Here is a 24,974-nt window from a genome sequence, read left to right on the forward strand (position 1 = left end):
GCTATTAGGATCAGACAGTCAGGCTTAAAGCTGTCAGTACAACTGCTTCTCATCTTTTTTCACAATCCTGACATCTTTTCTCTTTTCTGCTGGACACGAGCATTACTGTTTTTATCATTTTCGATCAAGCTCACGCTGCAAGCTGAGGAATATATTCCCACAGAAGCCAAAGTGAGGAGCAGAAATTATTTTATAGCTACTGTAGTAGCAGCAGTGCAGGCTGCATGTTGTGGGAAAGAAACCGGATCAGTGAGAAATGTGGCTTTCCTCAGGGCTACACCATTGAGATATTACTTCAGCATCTAAGGAGAGTAAAGCTACTTTTTGCTCTGATTTTTCAATGATTAATCACTCCTTAACCAAACAGAAAGTGTGGGAGAAGATGTAATATTTTTATATATTTTTTCTTTTTTTTTTCCTTTTTTTTTTTTTTTTTGCAATAACTTGTGGAAATGTTGTTATCAGTGAAACGGGGGAAAATCACTATGCTTGAACTTCTTTTCATTTTGATGTTGCTCTTCTCTGGACCAGCCTTGAGCAAGCTTAGCAGGACCAAAGGCAAGCACTGGAAGGGGGGTAAGTGGAAAGCAAAAGTTTTGTAATAGATGTTTGGGAAAGATTCTGCATTAGAGGTCACCTAAGGAGAATACCTATGCTGTTTTGAGTGACTCAGATTTCAGGTTGCCATGTGGGCTTGCAATAGGATGCTGAAAAGAGAGCATGGAGTTTAATTTGTTTTCTTGTTAGTTTGCTTAACTGACTCTGTAAGTGATGTATTCCTTGCAGGAATTTTAGTTTGCATTTTATCATTAGAAGAATAACATTTAAGGCCTGTGTACAAATAAATGTATGCTATTTAGAAACAAGGCTGTGTTGTTTTGTTGGAGTTTTTTTTGACTATGACAATTCGTATTAATCTTTCTGTTCTGGAAGCTCTGGGACAGATGCTTGTGGCTGTGTTGCAAGAGATGTTACCCCCATTATAGGGGGTTATAGTCTTGGAAAAGAAGAGGAAAGCAGAAGAGAGAAAGCAAGCAGCCTATTTTGAGAGCAGAATTGTTAGTGTATGTGGTAGAAATGACTAGACAGACATTCTTTTAGAGTACATGAATGTTGTGAAATGCACCGCCAGCACCACTAATTGGCTGACTGGCTATGTCAGTGTTGATGTGTTAATAAATTGCGTTAACTTTATAGGAAAAAAATGCTGTGCTGAAAAAACACGTATGATTTTTGAAGGCAGCAATCCATTTTCCTCTTCTGTTCAAAACTGCTGAGAAGATTTACTCCGTATGCTTTGTGAACCATTCGCTGAATGTGCCTTCTCATAAAGTTCACTTTGTTTTGCTTCTTTGCATGACATTTGTTTATGGAAAACACGGGTTACTGAGGTCTCGTAATCAGATAGCTCAGTGAGCATAAATGTTATCTCATAACTGTTTGGACTGAAGGATTGAGGTTGTAGATGACTTGATGTTTTCTCCCTGGTTGTTTCTTGATGTTACTGATTGAAGGCACCCCAGGATATTTTTTTCTTCTTTTCTGTTTTTTTTTTTCCCCTTACAAGTGTTGCCACAGCATGGTGTGTTTATCACAGCTTTAACAGCACTTCCAGTTTTCCTCTGCTGTCAGTATTGTGATCTGAGGTTAAAGAGTAGCATCAACATTAAAAAGAAGTTTTAATAATTTATCACAACATCTCAGCAGGAGACTCCTCCCTCCCCCCACCCCCCATATTTCCCTTTATTCCATTTAAAGATATCACAAATCTTCCACCTACTGTACCTTCAAGGGAAAAGTTGCAGCACACACTTAACCTGCACTGTTAATGCAGCACAGTATATCTGAAAATTATTTCCTGGTCCTGTAAATCACATTATCACATGTATCTCACAGTGCTGCTGCTGGCTATCCTTGTTGATAATTACAGGCTGTTATTTACTCTGGGCACCACGACCTCTTGTCAGAGGCACGTGAGTTAGGAATATATGTCACTGTCAAGTTCCTGGGATTTATAAAATGCTGTTAACTTTTTTTTCCTTTTCTCCCATTTTAAATTAAATCTGGTAAATGAGAGGTGTGTTGATTTAGTCTCTTGCCTGCCCTCTGATAGAAGCAAAGAGCTCTACTGAAGAATTTTTATCATGGGTACAAAATAATCCCTGAATCTGAGTGCAGAAAATAATACTTTAATATGGGTTGTTGGTTTTTTTTCTTAGAGGTGCTCTTTGCAACTGAAACAAATATAAGGAAGATACCTGTTTCAAGGAGGCTAAGAAGCAATTTGTCTTGTTTACTCACAGGTCTTGAATCAGCCAAAAGCTAGACATACATGCTTTACAGTAGTTTTTTCATACATAGATGTTATTTTGAGAGTTGTGTGACTTTAAGATGATGCATGCTTTCCAGTGAAAGTTCCAAGTTCAGGATCTGACAGAGCCTATGTCTTCTGGTGTCATGTAGTCTGAGTGTTTCTGACTTCCAAAACATATTATATGCACTTCTCTTTCCATTAGACATTAAGGATTATCTTTTGCTTATATATCAATGCTGTACATTCTTTTTATTGGTGTTCACATGGAGCTTAGCGTTGCTTGATGAAATTTAAGGATGCAAACCTCACTGGAGCACACTGGGAAGCCCATCCCAAAATGGAAACAGATATTTATTTTTGTTGAAGAGGTTTAGGAGAGCCAGACACCTGCATACCAACTTCTAGTTCTACTGTTCAGAGGGAAAAGGTGGTGCTGAATGCACATGTCCAGAAATGCATTGTATGAATCATAGTGTAGCTATACTAAGGTCAGTTTCCATAGTGGACAGCAATACCTGATTTAGACTATCTAAAGTTTTTATGTGCCACTTACTGTTTCAGCAATGTTGTGAAGTAAAGGCATCTTTGGAAAGCGCTGGTCTGCTGTATCTGCATAGACCCTGGTCATGGTCAGTCCAAGTACAGGTTAATGAAGCTGGAGATTGTGTTGGTATAACTAAAAAAAAACCCCATAAAATTCATTGCTGAAGTTACAATCTCTGAGAAGACATTTTCTGTGGTGTTACTGTGTAGTTGTCTGTATTATTTATGAGAAAAAAAACTCTATTCACCTCTGTTTTTCTCCTTGGAATTTGCTTTAAAAAATGGCTACCCACAAGTAAAATAAATGGATTTATGGATAGAAATAATTTTCTGATTTAGTTGCAATGTCGGGTGTCAGGGAATGAAATGAGTCTTATATGTGGGTTTGGAGAAATGTAAAGATAACCATTTTCTTTTCTAGCTGTTTTTAAGTCTTTACTCCAGACAACTTTTCCAGATAATTCATGTGAATGCAGTCTCTAGGTGTGCTTTAAGCCAGGATTTATAAACTAATGACCAAGATAAACTGAAGTCTTAAAGCAGAACCTGAAAGTACAAATCAGTTTGATTTTTTTTCCCTTTGACCCAAAATAAAATGTCATGGTTCAAGTTTTTAAGAAGGATTTATAATATGGAGAACAAAAAACTAGGAAAAGAAGATTAAGTACTCTTTTGAGTTTACCTTTAATTGGAAAGCAGATTTGAAGCATTGCTAATACCTATCCCCTCCTGAATTTATTTCCACAGTGTTTTCACTCCGTCATACATCATGAGGGGGTAAAGAGAGGGTGAATTACTTTTCCAGTGTATACATCCATATGCACATATATGGGCTTTGTGTCCATCTATTGGCATCTGTGAGAATATGGAGACTGTAATCATAGAATCAACTAGATCATCATGTCCCATCTTTACTCCAGGACTGCCAAGTACACCACTAAACCATGTTACCAAAGGCCTCATCTACAGTAAGTTGCTGATTTGTGTCATGCTTGGGAATCTTCCCAACACTCATACTAATAGTATAGTAATAATATTTCCTGACCAGGGAAAACCAGGACAGTGATCCCCTTTCACAGATCTTTGGCAATATCAAATGTTCCCTGCATCTGTTTGTAGTGCATCTCATTGGATGAGCATCACAGACCAGTGTAAGTGGGACCAGGGGCATGTTTGTCTGGGCTATTGCTCCTGGGACTTCAGCCTGTTGAGGAGCTGGCAAGGCCAAGCCAGTGCCAGTACACAGATAATGCCATGTGTGGTGGCTGGGTGTTACCTCAGCTGGCAAACAGCAAAATTTGAGGGGAGAAGAAAATCACACATGATGCTTGTCTTCTGGCAGACACCAGTGTACTTCACAACTCTGTGCGAAGGCTGAGTGACAGAAAGGATTCAGAGGAGAAGAGCTGAAGCCATTAGGACCATCACTGCTCTTAGTGAACACTCGGGATAGTTGTGTCCTCTCAGGCCATCAGGCATGCCTGGAGAGCCTGAACCTTTATGTGGTGACCTCCATAACAGGACTTAGTCCATCTGATGATGGGGTGGTCCATCTGACCACCCCAGCCAAAAGGCTGAGGGATGATCCTCAGGATTGAGGCAAACCTTGATGAGGGTGCAAAGAGGGACCCTGTGCATGCCCCAGGATGCCCTTTGTAAGAGCAATACACTAACAGTGCCAACAACACCACCCAAAAGTAAAAAAAGGCCTCCAGGGTTGGGTAGAAGAGTAAGAGATGAAAAGACTTCAGAGGAAAGGGACCAGATCTGGGGTTTGGAATGCAAATTAAATATGCCTTTTCCTCAAGTGTTGTTTGTTCATGTCTCCCTTGTGGTTCACCGGAAGAATATCCATTTTCAGAACTAAAGGTGTGATTGGATTTACTTATGATCAAATTGGAGAAATAACATTAAAATGCAACCACAGTGCAACACCCCACAGAAATAGATGGGAGTGGTGCCTCTCCTCTCTGTCTGCATGGAAGTGGAGTAATAGTCTCTTTGATGACTAAATCAAAGTTTATTATGCAAGTGATCCAGCCTTATATTTCAGTTTCAATTTCAGCTGTATGGCAGTTTAATCATTTTTATGGCAAAAGGTACTAGTGTGAGAAATCTTAAGTGTTACTGGCCAGGCGTTGCTGGTAAGTGTGATACAAAGCTGTATGCATGAGATTCAGTCTCCCTACAGATTGATCAGCACATATATTGTTTAGGATGTGTGTAATCCATCAACACTAGTTTAAATGCTTTTTGGAATTCAAAAGATTTGCAAATCTTTTTATAGATCAACAGAAATCAAAGATCAGCTCAAAGCAAAATCAACATAAGTCAAAGATTAGCTCAGAAGAGAAAATTCTATAAACTTTCTTCCATACAGGAAGCAGCACCTCCCTTCCCATCCCCCTCAGACCTTCCAAATTTGGAGGTAAAGTGTTAGATTATTTGAGTAGTGGCTAAGGTCTTAGAGTTGGAGGTATGTTACTGGACTGCTGCTTGCTGCCTGTAACTCTGGACACCCAGACATCTCAGGTAGGTGGACATTTGCATATAAAACGACTTTGCAGTGCATACACACTGAGTTTGGTGGAAAGAAGGCCTTGAGATTTTCTGCATTTGTAATAAAGAGTCTCTGCGTGGTCACAAAGTCCCACACATCAAGAGCGCTGCTAATTGTTATAGACATTTAGATGTCTTCTTGGCAGCCATTCAACAATGCTATTCACTTCCCCCATAGGGAAACTCACAAAGCTTTTTTTTCCACCGGGAGGAGCTTGTATTGATCTGCCTCACCTCTGCAGGGTGCTGAGGATAAAGGGGTAGAGGGTGGGACTTTTGAAGAACGGGGAGTAGACAGGAGACATTTATGTGGATGCAGTTAGCTTGGGCTTTTAGTGAGAGTTACCCTTATGCTTCAACATGAGGAGACTGGTTGGATGTGGGGAGGTAGAGCTTTTGGTGTGCTAGTCGAGTCGCAACCCTTGGAAAGCACACTCAGTTGTGCTGATACGATTCACTTGTGTAGTTTATGTGATTTGGGGGGGGCAATGCTTCATATAGCTTGCCATTTGACTAATGGAAAGTAATTTATTTAATGTTATTTCAAGGATAAGGTGCATGAATTCTTTATCATGTGGTATGACTTTCTTAAGTCGTGTGACATTAAATATGCTCCTATGCACTTGTACATTGGAAAAGCTTATGAAATGCTGACCAAAATTTTCAAACTTGGTGTCCTAAAATATTTTACAGAAGCCACCTGATTTTGTGTAGTAAAAAATTTATAGTTTTTTGGTAGCTTCAGAGGGAGCTCAATGTATTTGTAAGGTGGCTTGTGCATAGATAAGGCTCTAAACACCTAATTTTAGAAACTGAGGACTCTAAGTGTGGATTGGCAGTTTTAGTTTAACTGCAAATATATAAAGTGTGTGACTACACACAATATGTGACTTAATGTACTGAAGATGTTCTAATAGTTCTGCTTTGAATATACTTTAAAGGGAAAAGAGTATTTATTTGGTTACTGAGTGACTGTGAAATTAACTGCATTTTATTCAGTCTTCTGTTTTCTTTAAAGTCTAGATTTAGCCTCTATCCCATGATAACAAGCAAATTTTTGCACCTTCTTTTACACCACCTTCAGAGTGAAATCTGAATTCAAAAGGACTCTGATGACGTGTGAAGCTTCCCATTTATATTTTGTTGGAGCACATGGCCTTTGCTAGTCTGTTTTTCATCTCTTTGAAGATACCTGAAATATCGTATAGAAGTCTGGTAACCTGTATTAAAACTCATGCAGGTGTAGATGACAAAGATGAGGGCAATGGAAAACCAAGTCTGTGAGAGCTTTCTTCACAACTTGAAGGGAAGGAAAATGATGGGGTTATTTCAGTCACGAGGAAGCAAATGTGGGGAAGATGCAACATCTACTTAAGAACAGAGCACTATTGTCAGAAAACCAAACAGTAACAAATAAATGTAGGTTGGAAGCTAGAAGAGTCTTTCCAAACATCACTGGGAAGGGACTGCCAGCTGCTGGCGGATGAAATCAGCTTATGCTGGGTTTCCATAGTCTCCTTCAACCTCTGCCAGTCCTGGCTGCAGGGTCTCCCTCAACCTCCTCCAGTTGAGGAGGAGGTTGCTAATGCTTGTGCACATCTGCTGGCACCCCTATTAAGGGTTGTACTTAGCTGTATAGTATAGAGGATAACATTAATCTAGCTGATGGGAATCCCTTAATTTGCACACTCTCTGGTTGTGGGGGAACCTAGTATGCAAGACGGCAATGGCCACAATGGAAGAGAAGCAATTGTGATCAAGGCTCGGTTTAGGCTGGTTCAAGCTGATACATAATGTTAACCTGCAGCTCTGGATTATTCAGAAGAAAAAGAAAAGAAGAAAAAAAAAAAAAAAGAAAAAGATTTAATAAGGTGGTGCCTTCCTTTGAATCCTGTGTCCACATCCTGTACTTGGAGCCTTGCTTGAAATGTTTGCTATCATATTAAAAAGTATGTTGATCAAATAGTTATAAAACAGAAGGAATATTTAAATACTCTTCTCCCCCCTCCAGCATACACATCCCTCTCCTTTGGTTATTTGCATTTTTTGTTTTTTTTGTAAAACAGATTTTGAAAGCACCATAAAGCATTACTGACATTAAAAAACTAGCAAGCACAAGCAAACTATCTTACTTTGGTCCACAAATAAAATGAACTTGTGTAAAGCACCTGTTAGGTGTTGAAAGAGCACAGATCAGATGTGCTCTTTCAAAATGATGAATAGGCTTAAACACATATTGCAGTGTCTAAGAAAAAGTTGTTTTGGCTTTCCCTTTCTAACAGTTTTGAAAGACAGTGATGTTCTTCAGTTAAACACTATTGATTTTTTACTTCAAAGCATGATCTGAAGAGTGCTTAGAGTACATTACTTCTTTCAAGAGCCATTACTAAATACCTTCATGAAAACTTTGTTTAATACATTCAAAATTGGGGGTGGGAGGCGGAGGGAATATATGATGTTTTTTCATATGATTTAGTTTTGGTAAATGATATTTGAATTGCCAACAATAGAAAACTTCTGATGTTTTAGAGCTGCTGTTCAATAAGGACACCACCTCTAAAAGAAATTGCTTTTTCATTCATTTATATCTGAATCATAAAATCTTGTTTTTGTCCTAATTGTGCCATCTTAGCTCTCATCCTGGCACTAGTTTCATCCTACTAGTTTTGAAACTTCATCCTCTTATGTTAACTGAATAGTAAGACAGTTTTGTGGTTGCATGTATGTATTGTATAGAGAAGTGAACTGCAGTAATTCAGAAACATCAGAAAGTTTTTCTGTTTTCTAAGATTTTCCTCAAAACTGGTGTTTTTCATTACTGTGTTTCCTTTCATAAGGAAATTAAATGAATTGATGGGAAAAAAAAACAAGATAAGAAAAATTGAGTTTTGTTCGCAGAAATGCTTATGACTCAGCAGAAGCTGCCAGAGATAATGACTTTCAGCCTTCCCAAAAATCAAGGTTTTGATATGACTAACTCCTCTTTCCTCTGGACTCCTATGTCTTCTGAATACCAAGTGTCTTTTCAGCCTCCCCGTTTCCTTTCAGGCATAGGCATGCATTGTGATGAGACTTCGTAGGTACAACTCCTGCTGTAGTTCCAAGTACAGTGGTTCAAAGAAGCAGCAAAATCTTACTCTTCACTGTCTTTCCCATGCAGAATGCTGGATAAGGACAGATGACAATCTTCACATTAATGCCTCACATTGTTAATGATTAGTTAACGATTCAGTTTCCACCAGCTGGATTTTGTGTGTTCTTTCACAGTGTATTTGGTCATTTTTGAAAGTTTTAGAGAGAAAATCAGGGGTCTACCACACTGGCAGAGATTGCTGCCTCTGGCTTGGTAATTTAACTTTGCTATAGGTCCATTGTGATGTCAGTGGAAAAAGACACAAAAGGAATCCTTAGCTTTGTAAATAGGAGTAAAGGAGTAAATGGCTTCCTCTGTGCCTACTGTCTTATTTAGAGAAGAAATGGAGCCGTGTGTAATATTTGATACAGAAAAATTGGAGGAAATGAGAAAAAGACAAAATTGTTCTGAAAGCTATAGAAAATATTTTTGTGAGAGGTTAAAGGAATTTAGTCTGTTCAATTATGGAAAATTTGAGAGGCAGCTTTCATGCAATCTAAGCATGTCACTGAATTTCTTCTCCTGTGAAGGTCCTTAAAAATTTAGGGAAAGTTATTGCAGGAATGGGTAAGTGAAAACCTATGTCAGATGCATTTCTAAAAGCATTGTTCAGCTATATTTTTAAATCTTACTGATGTGTGTGCCAGTAGCAATAACTACAATGTACTTGGAGTCTTATAGTTGTTATAGGCAAGACTAATTCCACTGAAATTTGTGAAATTATGCCACTTAAAATGAGAGGAGAATCTACTTTTGTGTCTTAGCTGCAATATCATCCATTGGATAATCGGTCATGGTGGTTTTCACCAGGTAATGCTTGTGTAATAACAGATTTAGGGAACTGGAGAATGACTGATGTGAAGAGAACACAGAAGAGTCCTAGGGTTGATGAAGACAGAGGAAAAATTGCGACACTGATGCAGTTCCCACTGCGGTAGAGTATTTCCCACTAGTTAAGGTAGTTTCATACTGCTAGTGATTTTGGAAAAGCTTGAGAATCTGTCTACAATCCTTATTTGCATATATCTATCAGTTTGTGATGTATCTAATTGAGCTATTGCTATCTGTCCATTTGATTATCCACGGACTTGATATGGGTTCATACACTATGAGAGAACGTGTTTTAGAGAATTACTGTCTGCTCTGCCATCAAGAATCAGTAGTTCTCAATTTGTGTGTAATTTCAAAGACACTGTAAAACTTAGGTAAGTAATACAGGTTTAATAAAAAAAAGGAATGAACACATACTTAAAATAATTTAAGGCTATGGAGCACAGTAAAGGGTAAAGAGTTCATTAAATATCTGGGCAGCAGTCAGTTTTCACATTTTCTGTTGTTATTTTCTCCACTGCTAGACTCCTTGGCTTCTGCTTTAAAACAGTGAAAGTCTTGAAATTTGAGTAATGTTCTTGTTGTTGGTAGTCACTCTGGAAAAAACCCCAACAACAACTCGGGTTCTGCTTTGTAAAAAAATGTTTCCTTCTTTTCCAATTCAAAAAAAAGAAATACAAAACAGCTTAAACTTTGGAATGTTGAAGAGCAGCAACAGGGAAATAGGAGAAGAAATAAAGAAATAAACCTCACTTAATTCCTTCATGCTGTTCAATTGTGTGTTTTGAAGGAAAAATATCTTTTAAAAAGGAGGAGGTTGTGGGACTTGAAAAATGGAGTTGTAGTAGAGTTACAAAGGTAAGTTCTTTAAACTTACTTGTGGAGCCTCATTGTGCAGTGTGTGAAGACAGGCTTTTTATAATGTTATCAGGACAAAGACACAGATTTTGCACTCTCAGAAAAAAAGCCTCCTAGATGACATTTACCTACAACTTCATTACAGACTCTTCAATGAGTAGATGCTCTACAAGGAGCATCTACTGTTTCTGCTTGTATTCCTTTAAAAATAACTTTGTTAACGCATAGGTTTTATTATTGTGAAGAGAAATTATCTGTTTAACATGATCTCACTTTACTCTTTCTACAGCAGCCTGGCACAGGTTATATTTAAAAATCAGATTAACGGAATTTCACTCCTTGAGCTGTCTTTAGGAGCCTGTTCTGCATTACCGCACCTGGACACCAGCATTTTATATCTGCATGTTGGTTAAGCTGTCTCTTATCTTCTCCTTTGGTCTTCAAGTTCAATGCATGGATTCTTCTGCTTGTCAGCTGTATTCTGGTTGTTGGTTTTTTTTTAAAGACCTTTTACAAGTGGTTATCTGCAAAGGTTATTTATCAGAGAGTTCTTAATTTATTTCAGTCAGCTTTAATAGCTTTATTACTGTATTCAAATAGAAAAATACTGCTATTAATAGATTTTACCTTGAATTATTTCTATATGGATAGATAGACATTATATTGCAGGCCATGAGGAATGTGTAGGCACTTTTTTGTTCCTGGGAACATGCTTTGCTCAATTTACATTCTTTGGAAAATATGGCTCAGCATCTTGACTGATTTCCTTTCTTGTGCCCTTCGATGGTATATTGTTGCTCTTTAATCTGAAAGGAACACAGAAATTGGTAAAAGTTTTTGTACTCTTCAAATTACAAAAGATGCATTTTCTTTTAGGTATTCTGTATGTGTAGCTACTTTATAAACTTCCTTAAAGCCTAGTTTAAACAAAGGCTATGCTACAAAAGCTTGCATGTGCTCTTAAAGTACAGTTGATGTAGAGAAACCGAGGTGTGTTTAAAACACAGGATAATACAATGTATTATGCATGTGAATTTACTTGATCTGTATTGGTCTTTTGAATTCTCTTTCCAAACAATGAACATAGTAATTTCATTTTATAGATAATGTAGTTTGAGGCTCTAAATCAGTTTAGCAGTACACATTTTTGATTCATGACAAGGCCAGTTGCTAGCTCTAAATATATGTGTTCATAATCTCTTCAGCAGAAATGCAGCACTGACTGATATGTTTCATGGCACTTACATTGTCTTTGCATATTGGGAAAGATCACAAGATGATCTATATGATTCATTGATCAGTAGAAAAGCTGTAGACAGTCACCACAGAATGAAATTTTGCCGTACATTTGGAATGAAAAATCATATGAAGACTCCTTTGCTGACATTCTGTGACCACCGTCTTCCACAGATATTCTGATTTGGATTTATGTTGTTTTATTAACTCTACATTATTTTTATGTGGTCCTGTGAACATTTATATTGTTATGCGGGGTTCCAGTTTTGCCTTACAATGTAAACAATGGCTGGAAGTAAAATCCTTCCTATGAACCTTTCTGATTTATTCCTCTATTGCCTTGCATGCAAGTTGAGCATAGACTGAAGACTAGCTTGAAGATAGGTCTTTTTTGCTGCTTGGTCTGCAGGACGAATTTGCACTAATCCACACAACTGCTAATAGGCAGCTTGTTATCCTTTAGTAAATTATCCTGTTAGTTTTCAAAAACCCTGTAGATAGAGGCTTTTATAACAGTGTTAAAGGTGCAGCAACAACTGTCAGTTAACTTGCTGAAAATGCAAAGGAGATGCCATTTGTATTGATTCCAATAGATTTTTGTCTTGTCTAATGGGATTTATATTTTTTCTATGAACTTGTATTGAAAAGGAGTGAAAACAACTAATGGCGAGACAGAGACAAGACATTCTAAGTTGAAAAGTAACTCAAAACTTTCAATTTCTCATGCATGCCATTGCATCCGTAGTTTCTAAGGCATCCAATCACATCTGTCTCTTTGCCAAGGCAGCGACGCTAAAATGGGCTGAAAATGGCATCCTTTCACTTTGCATTAAAGCACACAGACCAGCACTCAGCTTTGTGCATTTTGAACTGTCTGCAATAAAAGTTTTAAGAGATAAGAAGCTTTTTCTATTTCAGGGTTGCCATTAGTCTGAATAATACATAAACATGGGAAAAGGTCTGAAGTCCTTTTGAGGATCATACTATTGCTTCAATTAAATTATACATCTTTATCACAGCTGCCAAGCCTGGTGTGGGATTTTAGCCCCCTATCTCACTAAATGTTCTATGTAGCTGTCTTGTCCAATTCTTTCTTCTTCTTTTTTTTTTCCTCTTTTTTCCCTAAGCAGCAATAGCGCTCTTTGAAAAAGCTAGTTTAACAGAATAAAGTGGAGGACGAGATTTGGTTAATCAACAAAGAACATTGAGGTGTCAACAGTCAAGCACCATGGGAGGAAGGAGGTCAACTGTCTAGCCTTAAAAACCACGAGGGAGAAATCAAACACTATTAAGTCATGACATACTATGTTCCTTTTGAACTAGGGCTGTGTGCACTCCTTCTGTCTGTGGAGTGGTTTGCAGTGTAGTTCTGAGTTGATCATGAAACCCCGTGTGAAAGCAGAATTGCTAGGGCTCCCCACTAGGGATGCTTTCAGTAAATGTCCACATAGCTGGCAATGACTTTGAAATGCAATCTGGACAGACAGATTCTTTGTCAGTTTGTCCATCTGTGGTTCTTTCAGACTTTACAGCCCAAAATTTTCACAGGGTCTTGTCATATTGCAGATGAGTGTTTTCTTGGGTCTCAGTACGATACCAAATTATTCAGTCATCATAATAGATGTCAGCTAGTTATTACTTCTGTAGTGGCTTAGGCGTAAATATAGGATACAGAGAACTATTACTGCATACTTAAGAAAATCATAACGGCTTGTTATTTTTATTTATTCCTGTAATATCCTCTAGAAGTATTAGAAGTGTTTTGATTAGTTAATTACACTATTCACACCACCAATCCCACTGCACTTGCTATTAATTTTGTTTGCTGGTCTTCATACTAATATTAATAATTGTTCTGTCTTGAGTAGCCGCATATTAAAGACGGAAATCAAGGTGGCATTGCAGAATTTGGTGTGTAGAATACTTATTTAGAATTTTAGTCTACCATTATGCTGAAGAGGCCATTGATTCAGCGGATGCTTAACATGCAGATTAATGACATATTATATTGCTTGAATGTAACATTTGGTACTAAAAACTGAATGGGACAGGGGTATCAATGAATTTCAAGTTGGACTGAAAAAATCTGATAAAAATCCAAGCTTTCATATCACATCTTTGCACAGTGACTTGTAGCCTACTGCACTGGCCTGTGCCTTACGTCCAGTACATCTACCTGCCAACATGCATTTCTTATGGTTATATTGGCTTTGATGTGTTCTATGTCAGTGTGATTTCCTGGTAGACTAGCAGTTTGCAGACTGGCAAAGGAATATTTGGTGTATTATGGAGAGAAATCAGACCATATAGGTTATTATCCCAGCATTTGATTTTATGGAATGTAGTTGGAAATCCCTTAAATGCATTAAACTTTGTGAACTGTATACTTTTCATTCCATTTTGAGGGACAGAGATGTTTTACTAGAAAATGTATTATGGATTTTTGCAAGTCTATTAAACAAGTAGACTATAATTTCTTAATCCCTTACTCAGCCCAGTTTTGTTCTGATGCAGGTTACTTAAGAACTGGTTGGAAACCATTTATGTTCCCAACTTGCCTGTATTTGCAGCTTTCAGACATTTTTCTTAAGCCCAAGTCTGTGTTTTCTCCATCACTTGTGTCTTCAGAATGGTATTGAGTTAGAGTATGAAGCATTCCTTTTTGGTGGTTTGTTCTGTGTTTGATTGACCCTAAGACTGGAAAAAACCCCACCTTTTTGTTTTGGGATATCAGTTATGTTTTAGTACGGACCTTAGAAAAATGCAGAAGCTTTAAGCCAGTGCAGGTTGTCAGACCAGCTACATAAAGACTTAAGTTTTTGCTGTTCTGTTGCAGCACTGTTTTATACGCATTTCTGCTGGTATAGAAATAGAAGTAGAAGCACCTTCCTCAATCATTTTTTCAAAATGACTTGAAAAATCTGTTCTGCAGCATTTAACGTATGCCCTTTAAAACTGCTACTGTGCTGCTGCCTTCTCTGATCAGTGTGGGCCATAAATTTTGCATGGATTTAGAAGGAACTGCAGCTAGTGTACTTGAAATAGTTAGCAAGATGCTGTTAAAGTATATGGACAAGGTACATTGGCAAATGGGTCTTTGTAGACAGGTATCATTACCAAGATACATGTGTGTAGAGTTGCATAAGCCTGAGGAGCACTAAAGGCCAGCACTCACAGGAACCTAATTTTGGATGAATGGAGTCCTTAGATTCATTGTGATATAGCACGTAAATGAAAATACCAAATGTCATTGACTTGTCAGTGAAAAAGTAGCCTAAGCTTTGTAACAAATAGATCAGTGATGTGTATTTGGGAGCTCCGTGACATATTAAAGTAGCTTATGAGGCACGATTTGTTTTGGTGGTCTGCTCTGATTGATGGTGTGCTATCTGCCACCGCTTCGGCTGTTGTGGTATGTTTGTAATAAATGTTTGTTGTGAGACAGTGCTAAATGTGTTCCATCTAAATCATTCATTACTTATAACAAGTTTCACTGTATATGAATCAAAGGTTGTTTATTCTTGCCTTTGAAAGAATTTATCATGTTGAAGCAGCTCTGTCACCTCCAGAGGGGCAGCTGTATGCTGAAGTGCTCAGACCCTTTCAAGCAGTGCCTACTGCGAACAGTACAGAAAGTTAGGCAGCAAGCAGTGTTATGTTGAACAGTACTTTCCAAAGGATGTTATCTTTTTCAATCTAGCGCTTCTGTTCCTTTTTCCCTTTTTTTGGGTGCTGCAAACAGAGTATCAGAAAGTATCAGAAATAAGCCCCAAGGGACAAGGAGGCAACATTCGTGCAGCAACTGTGATGTGTCAGAGGAAGCGCATCAGTGGGTGGGATTTTTGCTGATGTTTCGTTACCAGTGTATCACTAGTTCATCAGAAAACTATACAGGACGTATGCAGTACCCACAGGAGATTTTCTTGAATGCGCAGAATGCACCATCCTTAAGCAAACAGCATACTTTGTTTACTCTTGATTGGTAGGAGGAGGGATGCTTTTTCCCCATGGGCCTTGTCTGTCTTTCCTCTAAAATTCATGTGAAAGAGGAAAAAACCTAAGGAGTAGCATTGCAGGGTGATCAGTATAGAAAATACTAGTTCACTTTCTATTGTCTAAGCACTGATTTTTATTTTTATGCAAAGAAATAAGGAACTGAAAGAAAAAGAACTTATTTTTGTCTTTCAATAGCCACTAGGAGGTAAAAAGTATAAAAAAATATAGACAGAGTAACACAGATGTCTTTAAAGTGAACCAAAATTCTTAACAGAACAAAAATTTGAGTACCTGTTAACTTGAAATTTGAATGCTGTTGAGTTTTGATTATACTTTATGGGCGTTTTTTGTCAGGTAATATAACAATGTACACTAGAATATAGATTGAGAAAATAAGATAGGACTTTTTAAATACTTTGGCTATTAGCAGTTACATTTGAATCATAACAGATATGCAAATCTCTAGATGAGGTAATTTCTCCAGTGTCCTTGGTCCCTTATAACATTAAAAGAAGCAGACCTTGGTGCCAAGCAGTTAATAAAATAGAGAATCGTGTTTGACAAAGAGTGGAAAAGGAAACAGTAGAATGACTTGCCAAAGCAGTCCAGTTTTGATGCAAGGAAAATATCTCTTACTTCTGATTGTCAATTCGTTTAAAAAAAAAAAAAGTTTTGCATGCAATACAGTGGTAAACACCCATATTATATGCTGGAATTTGGGAAGAAGCATGTGGGTGCTTTTTTCACGATTTTCAGAAAGAAAGAAAAAAGCACAGTATTATAGAGTTAATGTTGTTGTAAATATGTGTTGCGGCTGTGCAACTGAAGCATCAAACAGGGGAAGGCAACTGCGTGGCATGAGGTAATATCTTCATTCCCCCAGTGGTGCGTATCCATGCCTGTGCTAAATTCATATGACCTTTTCATTGATCCTATTTTATATGATCCTTATTTTATTGATCCTATTTCTTTGTTTCCGTTAATGCTCTCTTTCCAGAAGTTCTTAGCATGTCAATAGCAACTTGTAAGCAGCGTGTTCAAGAGTGTCTGTCAAAACCTGAAAAGTTTTATAACTAGCCTCTAAGGAAAAAAAGATCAAATACAAAAAAAAAAAAAAAAAACAAAACGGAAACTTGTAGCTTCAGCAACTCATAAGACAAATCAGGTCAGCATGCACTGCTTCCGAAGGTTAATGAATAAATATTATGTGGCAGTAGATGGAAATTAAATCTTCACTTTAAGATCTGTCTTATCTACCTCTAATCACTCTCCTTCCTTTTTGATTGCTAATCTTTACCACTGTATGTGCACATTTCTTTCTCCTTTATGGATATCTTTATCACTTCATAAGAACCTGGTTGTTGAATTCCATAAAACCTCTCACGTAGGCTTGGTGAAAGACATGGCCTTTTGGGGTATGTTTCTTTATAAAACTGATTATCCCATCATTTCATAGAAGCTATAGCCATCCATGCCTAAAACATAACTTTTACAATTTGCTTACTTGTTTCTTGCTTTGCTATGTGGAAAGATAATGTATGCCTATGTATGACACATATATGCTCTCTCTATTTATGTATGATATACATACACAAGGTCTGAGGTTCTAAATGCTTTTACATGTATGTAATAACTCAGGAGATGACGCATGCTCCCCTCAAAAAAGAATGAACAGCAAAGAGGCATTTGCATCATCTGATCAAATCTCTGGTCAGAACTTATAGCAATGTTAGCTAACTCTCCTGGCTTCAGATGCTAGCAGTTGTGAAATCTGGTAGTGAGCGGCTTCCTTTTCTATTTTCTAGCTTTCAGAATGTGGTAAAGGTCTAAGAGGAAGGCAAGCTGCAGGCTCCAAGCTGTCTTGATGATTTTTTGTTTTTACCTCGTGCTTAGAATGAGAAGACAGAAGGAAAAGGAAGGGAAAAGGACTCATTGGGAATCACCATGATTTGGTTGTGAGCATGCAGCCACTCATATCAGGAGCAAGCATGGTGATCTCAGGACTCCTGCCTCACTGGTGGTTGCATGAGTAAGCAGTGCCTTAGTTATTGAGCCTTGTCATCCTGCTTCTTTCTTACCCACTATTTCCACTGTTGCTCATTTACAGAAAGTGTCAGGAAGTACAGCTGCTACCCCCATTGGCAGTTGATTTTCAAGACTGCTGGCAATAGCTGGTGCTGCTGCATAACCAGGCATCTTTCTTTCATATAGTAACTTTCCACACAAGTTTTGCACTCAAGAATTTCATGGGAGCAGTACACACACGGGGGATTTATATCCCCAAGACAAGGTCTTTTATTCAGGCTTTTTGACAATGATGCATAATACTCACTATCTAGGAGGAAGCAACACATTTATCTTTTTATCCAGTTCAATAACCTCTACTGCTGGTGTTTACTACTACAGAGGAAAGACTAAGCTGGGCATCAGGACTTTAATTTTCAACTCCTACTTGCTGGTGGAATCTGTTTGATCATGCCCTTTATAAATTCAGCTATGTTGAAAGAGAGCAACAAATACTGATCTGCAAACTTTTCTGCCAGCTTTGATGGACCCTCAATACCACATGTCTGTGGTATTTTTCACTTGTCCTGCTTATAGGGGTGTCTGCCCTTTCCAGCATCTATCAATATAATCTTTCCCTCCACCCCACTCTGCAAAAGTAAATTTAAACTCAGACTCTTCTTTCCGGGGGAGAGTTTCATCTGGCAGCCACATACAGATCTGAGAAATACAGATATTAGATATCTGCCAAATTGTACTGCCTTTGTCTCTTACAGCACAAAAATAAAAGATCTCTCCCGTAATGGCTCTTATTGCCAATTCCCTAGTTGTTCTTCACCAAAGTACAATTAATTACTAATGGGGCTTCCCATACATAAAATTGTTGATGGAGCATCTGAAAAAATAGCAGTAGAGCGTAAATCCCTGGAAACACGCTACAGGTGGGAAAAAAATGTATTTCTCACCCCAGGCTATGCCCTTTGTTCCTCTCATTTGCATTTTGAGGGCTTTGGTGTTTTGGTTGTTGGGTCCCCCTTGTCAGCTGCCTCCCACATACCCCTTTTTAACTTGTCTCTGTCTTTCCTGATACTTTGACTACTGTCATTATCTGTTCTTCCTTGATGAGCAGGTTAAAAATGCATTATCTGCATATTATACTGTGTGGGTCTGCAGTGTTAGCTCCAGGCTCCCGCTGCCCTCTTTTAAAATGACAGGTCTCCCTCCTCAGCTTACTCCAAAGGGCTGAATTTATTTGCTAATATAGATTTTTATGATTATTCTGCTTTAATTCAGAGATGAAGAATATAATGGAGAATCGAGCTTCTGCATGCTTAGGGACTGCTGAAAAGAGGACTGAAATGCTACTGACACTAACGATTTATTAGTGAAAAGACACAGTTTGCCAATATTTTATTTAAATGTATGTGAATATATCTCAATCTTGCAGAAGTTGTAAAAATCAATTTCACTTGTAATTAGAATTATAGAATTTTCTGCCACTAAATAAGCTAAATATAAGGAGGCATTTGACTACACAAGGTCAATATGTTTGCCTTCGAAATATATCCTAATATCTGTTAATGTAATCTACCAATTAAAAAGTCTATAAATAAGTGTTTACTCAATAGATTAGAATGTCTCCAAAGGGAGCAATTAGGCTTTTAAGGAGAACTCTTAAACATTCCTGTGAAGGTTTTAGTATTTCCTTTAACACTTTGTTTTACACAAATGCATGTTTCAGAAAACATGTTTAAGAAACTGACGATAAATGGTCCTAATATGAGTGTTGCTAATGTATGTATGGTAGTATTTATTTCACTATGTAAATGACAAAAATTGGGAGGCAGGTTTTCTTTCCTGCTGCAGTGTTGCATACCTGGCTACATGGTGCAACCGTTGGTGTAATTAGTGATCATGTAAGAACAGTTTTTGTCCCACAAAGCTCTTTTTATGTATTTTATATATTGGAGATAAAGGGATTTAAAATACTGAGGGAGACTCTTGACTTGATGTAAATATTAGTGAGCTGGGCTGATTTAAATTAGCTGAGCATCTGGCACATTCTCTTTGAAACCAGATAATCAGCTTCAGTAATTGACTGAGATTTGTGGGTTTCATTTGTTTCATTTTTTATTTAATTCTGTAAAATAGTGGCATGCAAATGTAGCCAAGATTATTAAAATTATTGATCACCTATGCTATCCAATCAGCTATAAATTATGCATAGTTAAAACCCATTAGTTTTAGGTTAAATTAGAAATACATCCAATTAGAAAAAATAATAAAAGGATCAGGGATGTGTGTCAAAATACAATGGCACATTCCAGAGCTAGGAAATCGTAATAGTAGGACTGGCAGTCATTCTTATAAGAGACAGCAAGGGCAAATGGTGAAAAATCCAAATATGAGTGAAATGCCAGTAAATGTCATACTAATAACAGTATACATTACAAACTGCTGTGATTTTTCTTTCCCATGGGTCAGATCTTTTTCCTCTTTCTACCATGACCATAGAAGAAAGCTCTTTCTCCAATCTCTATCCCCACTTCTCAGTACTTTTTTTCTTTTAACTTAATTGATCAAATTAATAGCTTCTATAATTAGCCAGCAGCCTCCTGTAATATGAGAGCTATAAATGAGATACACAAAAATAAAATAAATCTGCTTACTTTTAAATCACATTGTTTGAGTTTCATAATTCCCTTTAGAAAATATGGCTTACCCATAGCAGAACAAAATTCACTACTTCTCTGCAAACTTTGAAAATGAAGCTATACATGTTGTACAGTTATCGATATAGCAGACTGTAAGTCACATAAAATTATATAGTAAGCAGTGACAAAAGTGACAAAAAGCAGCTTGCATCAGTGATTACAAATATAAACCCCAGCTGGTTAATAAAGTGATTTCCTCTCAAACCATATCTGAAGCAAAGCAGCAGTGTCATCCCAGAGATGCCACAGAAAAAGGCAACTTACCAAAGTCGCAGCTTGTTTTTCTACCAAGAATCTTCTTATTCCCAGGATAAGATTTTTTTTTCTTTATCCTTGGGAAATGTCAGTATTTTGGGTATTTTAGGGAATGCCTCAGATTCTCAGCAGTACATGGGATCCTTTCCATGCTTATGCAGCACTTCACACTCACCTATCCCAAAGGTGATCTCGCCTAAAAAGAAGCTTCAATGTTGTGTGGTTGACGTGATGAGAATTTCCTAAATTACTTAGGATCAGTAGAAAATATGCTGCTACATTACAGCTATTAAGTAAAAATAAGTATATTCTTGATGTCTGTTTTAAAATATACGGGGAAAAAAATGGGTCAGAAAATTGCCTTCCTAAGGCAACTGATTTGCAGTCTCTCCAGTTCTTCTCTGGGCAAGGACCACATTCGCAACCAAAACCATTAGCAGAGCATTTGGAAGAATTATAACAGCCAAAGAATGCCTTTTAATGCTGGGTACTCTCAGTGACTGAAATTACTGGAAAGTGTTCATTTCCCTTAAGTTATTTAAGTGCCCAAAGTGGCAAATGGGTGCAGTTTTCAAGAGTATATAGATGAATAATGCTCATTGATCTGAATCACAGGGAAATGACCAGGTTCACCTTTGCACTTACCTGCTTCTTTAGGTGTTGGCATTTTGCAAATATTTCCTTTAGGCACCAAATCAAGAAACCATTTTTGTTTATTTAAAATCTTGCTTAATTGTGAGTACATGCTTAAAATTAAGCATATACTTGTGTGATTTTCTCAATAAATGCAACTCAAGCATTTGAGGGTCCTTCTGATCCAAGGTATATGGCAGGTTAGGCATAGCTAGCTAGCCTGTTGTGTTGCTTCCCTCTAGCTTCCACTGCTTTGAAAGTTTGACATTGTGAATGAGATATAGCATCTTTTTTGTCTTGAACCGAGAAGGGATTTGGAATAGTTAATTTGGAGTAAAAAATGGATGCGGTAGAGGGTGAGGGTGCTCACTGAAAGAAGAAAAGGAAGACTTAGAAAAATAATCCCCATTTAAATCCTTTAGGCAGTGTTTTGAAAATCTCCGCCTCGAGTATCAACTGCACTAAGGATTGATACCAAACAATGGGGCGGGGGAAAGTAGTTTGGATAGTCAGAAAGTATTTAGTTCTCAAATAAATAAAAAGAGCCATAGACTGTTATTGTAGTAGCAGTGCATAGTTCTTTATTTTTGAAAAGACATAAATAATGAACACAAAGATAAAAGATGCCAGACCCTCAAAAGGTCTTCAGTGACACTTTACATTACTGAACTCTTATGTCATGTAATTAAAGAAGAATAAGGAATATATAATTCATAGCTTTTCAAAAGAAGTGTCTGTGGGAGGGGAAAGAATTATATTTTGATGCCATCCCATTTGGTTTGGAATTGTAACTTTGTAGTGTGTTTTGGCAGCAAGAGAAACAACAAATTGAGTTACAGTATGTGGTGGCTGGGGAAAGCAGGAGTGGCCTCTATGCTCATTTTCTGCTCCTGTCTCCCCAGCTGGGAAACTTCAAGCTGGATCTTAAAGGTGTTACCTGGTGGATCAATAGTTAGGTCATCTTGGATGGTCCAGATCAGGAGTATTTTACCAAAGTGTTTCTGAGGGTAGGAAGGTGATACAGCCTGGGGTTTCTGTCTGACTGGATTTTGAAAGGGAGAAGGAGCAGGGGGCTGACAGACAGGTTAGAGAACAGAACTGTTCTTGATCAGGTTTTGTCAGACAAATTAGAGATGAGCTGTGATTTCTAACTGCTAGTTCTACTGAGATGGTCCAGTCTGCCTCTAGCATAGCCCCAGATCCAGTGGATTTTCTGTCTTTCTTGAAGTCTTGACCATATGAGAGAGAAAAATGAGTAGAAATAAGCTATGAAGATCAGGCTGTCCTCCAATGAGGACGTGGAGGAGGATGGAAACCCAAGGTTCTTTCTCATAGCAGGGAGCATCAGTCATATTCAGAAATGGGTCCTGCAGTTAGGCCAAATGCTATTTAGTTTGAAATATTCACTGTGAACTAGGAGGTCACTATCTGTAAGTGGTCCAATTGGGTTTCTGCTAACTGGACAAACTAGACCCACTGTTGATTTTAAATCCCTCTCCACGTTTTCCCTTGGCCTATGTGTCCTAATCCACAGCCTTTTGCTTTTTTATTATTAATTATTTCACAACATTTTAAACCATTTTTGACATAGCATCAAAGCTGCTAGACTCCATAGACTCATATTTTGGCATGGTTCCTGAAGAGATAATAGGTTTTAATGTACTTTTACACTGCAAAGGAATGTTTATACACAGCAGTTACCTCTTACTGCAAGTAAGGAAACATAATTATTGGGAATTCAAGCTGTAGGATAAATTGAATGTGTTTCTAATGAACGAAGAAATAGGATCGTACTTTTATTATAGAGTGGATAACCTTATACTGAAGTACAGTGGTTGTGTTCACTTTCTTAAGTAGATTTCCTGCCTGAAAGCCAGCTATAATGTCAGCACTGTATTTCTTTGTTACCTTAGGCAAAAATTAAATGGTATAAAACCACACTAGCATTTCAGCATAATTTTTTATAAATATTTACCACTGCTTACAAATTGCATATAATTACTTTGTGAAATGTCAGGCACTACAGTCTATGTTTACAGATAGGATAGAATTTGATAATCGAATTGTTAAGTATCTTTATATACTAATGTTATTAGATTTATATGGGGTTGTTTCCTATAGTTTAGTGAAGGCTCTTGTCAGTTCTTAACTTTCAAAAATACAACCATACTCTTCAAGTTAATAAGAGGGTAAAAAATTCAATATATTCAATGTATTCTTTGGAATTAGTCCAACTTACCTAACTTATCTTGCTAAGGTTTATTGATCCAAATTAGGTAGCCATGTTGCAGTTTCTTCAAAGCATATTATATTTTTTGCACATACACCACCTATACTAAAGAACTTGATCCTAATAACCTCAGCTTTTGAATCTCAGGCTAGTTAAACACAGTGGTTGGTGAGTCTGGTAATGATGCCTATTTTAAACTGAAGTTTGAATAATGGAAGAATGCTCAATATAAATAATATAAGATCATGTACATGTGTTACACTTTAAACAATAATGAAGATCCTCCTTACCCTGTAGCTAGTCCTCTAAAAAGAGGTGGCAGGCTGACTTTTTCTTTTTTTACTGTTCTACCTATATATCACTGAACTGGAGAAGTTATGTCAACTTAAGCACAGATTTCAGAGCAAGAAACCAATCTTTAGTTAATCAGTATGAAAAACTGAAGTACAATTTCTTTTCTCTAAGTAGCATAGCTTTTTTTTTTTTACAATTTTCCTATGGGATAACATATTTCTTCATGAAATGCCTTATGTATATATTATATACCTTACTTAGTTCTACACACACACTACAGTCAAGGATGTTACCTAGATATGGAACAAGTCCTAAAGGACTTTTCATCCTTAAATAATAAGTTTGTCAGTCAGCTCCAAATATCATCTTGCTTCCTTAAATTAGGATGCATTCAACAGGATACTGTCTAAATTTTTACATCATTCTGAGCTTTAAAAGAGGATATATCAGCCTGAGTAAGTATGAAAATCTGAGATACCTTTTCATAGTAATAGTTTAGTGTCCAATCTGCAATCTGCCTCATTGTTTTCGATCTATATATTATTGTACTTAATATAGGGTGTATTTGTTTTCAAGCTAATGTTTGTTTTCCAGTAATGGAAAAGCAATCCATCTGAGCATTTTTTCTTAAAAGTGCTCTCACTAAATAAATAGTAAGTCTATTATAAATCCCATCATTTTAAACTAGGTTGTAGATTTATGATATCTCTGGGTCTATATGTATAAATTTTTCCTGTAGAGAGATTGACTCTCGTCCATAGTGACAGGATTTTTTACTAGTAAATTGATGCAATTATTCCACAGTTCTGCAAATGGATGTTGCTTACTGTGTTCTGTCTTGCTGCTGCAAGATTAGAAGGCTGGCATCAGAGAGGATGAAGTGAAAGCTTTATTTCTTGGGTTCAGCTTCAGCTTTGCAGAACACAGTAATAATGGAAAGTGTAAGATGTTCATGAAAAATGGTGAGGCTGAAACTAGTATGAAACTGTATGGGAATAAAAGGAAAATATTAATCTGAGAAAAAAATAGGGTAAGAAAATGTTACAGTTCTCTCTGTTACCAGCCCTTTTCAAGTATATATTTCTGAGGTAAGAGTATTTCATGACAAATTATAAAATCTTAGTGGTATTGTGTGTAAACATTGCCTCCTCTGAAGCTCCAAGAGGCTGGATTTGGAACTGATGACTCTGTGTGCATGTGGGGTGCAGCCTTCCTTTGCTCGTAAGGTGAATGGTGTAGAAAGGTGCTTGTGATTCTGTCTGCCTTTTAGTATGCGTGTGTATGGGGCACAGGCAACACTTCCTCCTCCTGGAAGAGTGCAGAAGTTATGCAGGTTGGAATGAGAATTTTTGTACATTCTGCAGATTGCAATGG

At 37.3% G+C, this 24,974-nt stretch overlaps 1 protein-coding gene across 18 annotated transcripts in view; it reads left to right on the top strand.

The window, feature by feature from the left end:
* Positions 1 to 24,974, top strand: part of ROBO2 (roundabout guidance receptor 2) — a 1,066,866-nt gene that overhangs the window by 175,419 nt on the left and 866,473 nt on the right. For 13 of the 18 annotated variants that reach the window (XM_061357701.1, XM_061357707.1, XM_061357711.1 and 10 more), the window contains exon 1: positions 425 to 576. The exons of 3 other annotated variants lie outside the window; for them this stretch is intronic. In XM_061357701.1, the coding sequence (XP_061213685.1) occupies positions 453 to 576 (124 nt within the window). In that variant the 5' untranslated portion in view covers positions 425 to 452. Of the gene's footprint in view, positions 1 to 424; positions 577 to 24,974 lie in introns of those variants that run through there. 2 more of the 18 variants (XM_061357718.1, XM_061357719.1) reach the window with 1 other exon arrangement.

This window comes from Neopsephotus bourkii, unplaced genomic scaffold (genome assembly GCF_033783945.1).
Source record: "Neopsephotus bourkii isolate Nb327-2 ecotype Australia unplaced genomic scaffold, CSIRO-AGI_Nbou_v1 NB_911, whole genome shotgun sequence".
Taxonomy (NCBI): Eukaryota; Metazoa; Chordata; class Aves; order Psittaciformes; family Psittacidae; genus Neopsephotus; species Neopsephotus bourkii.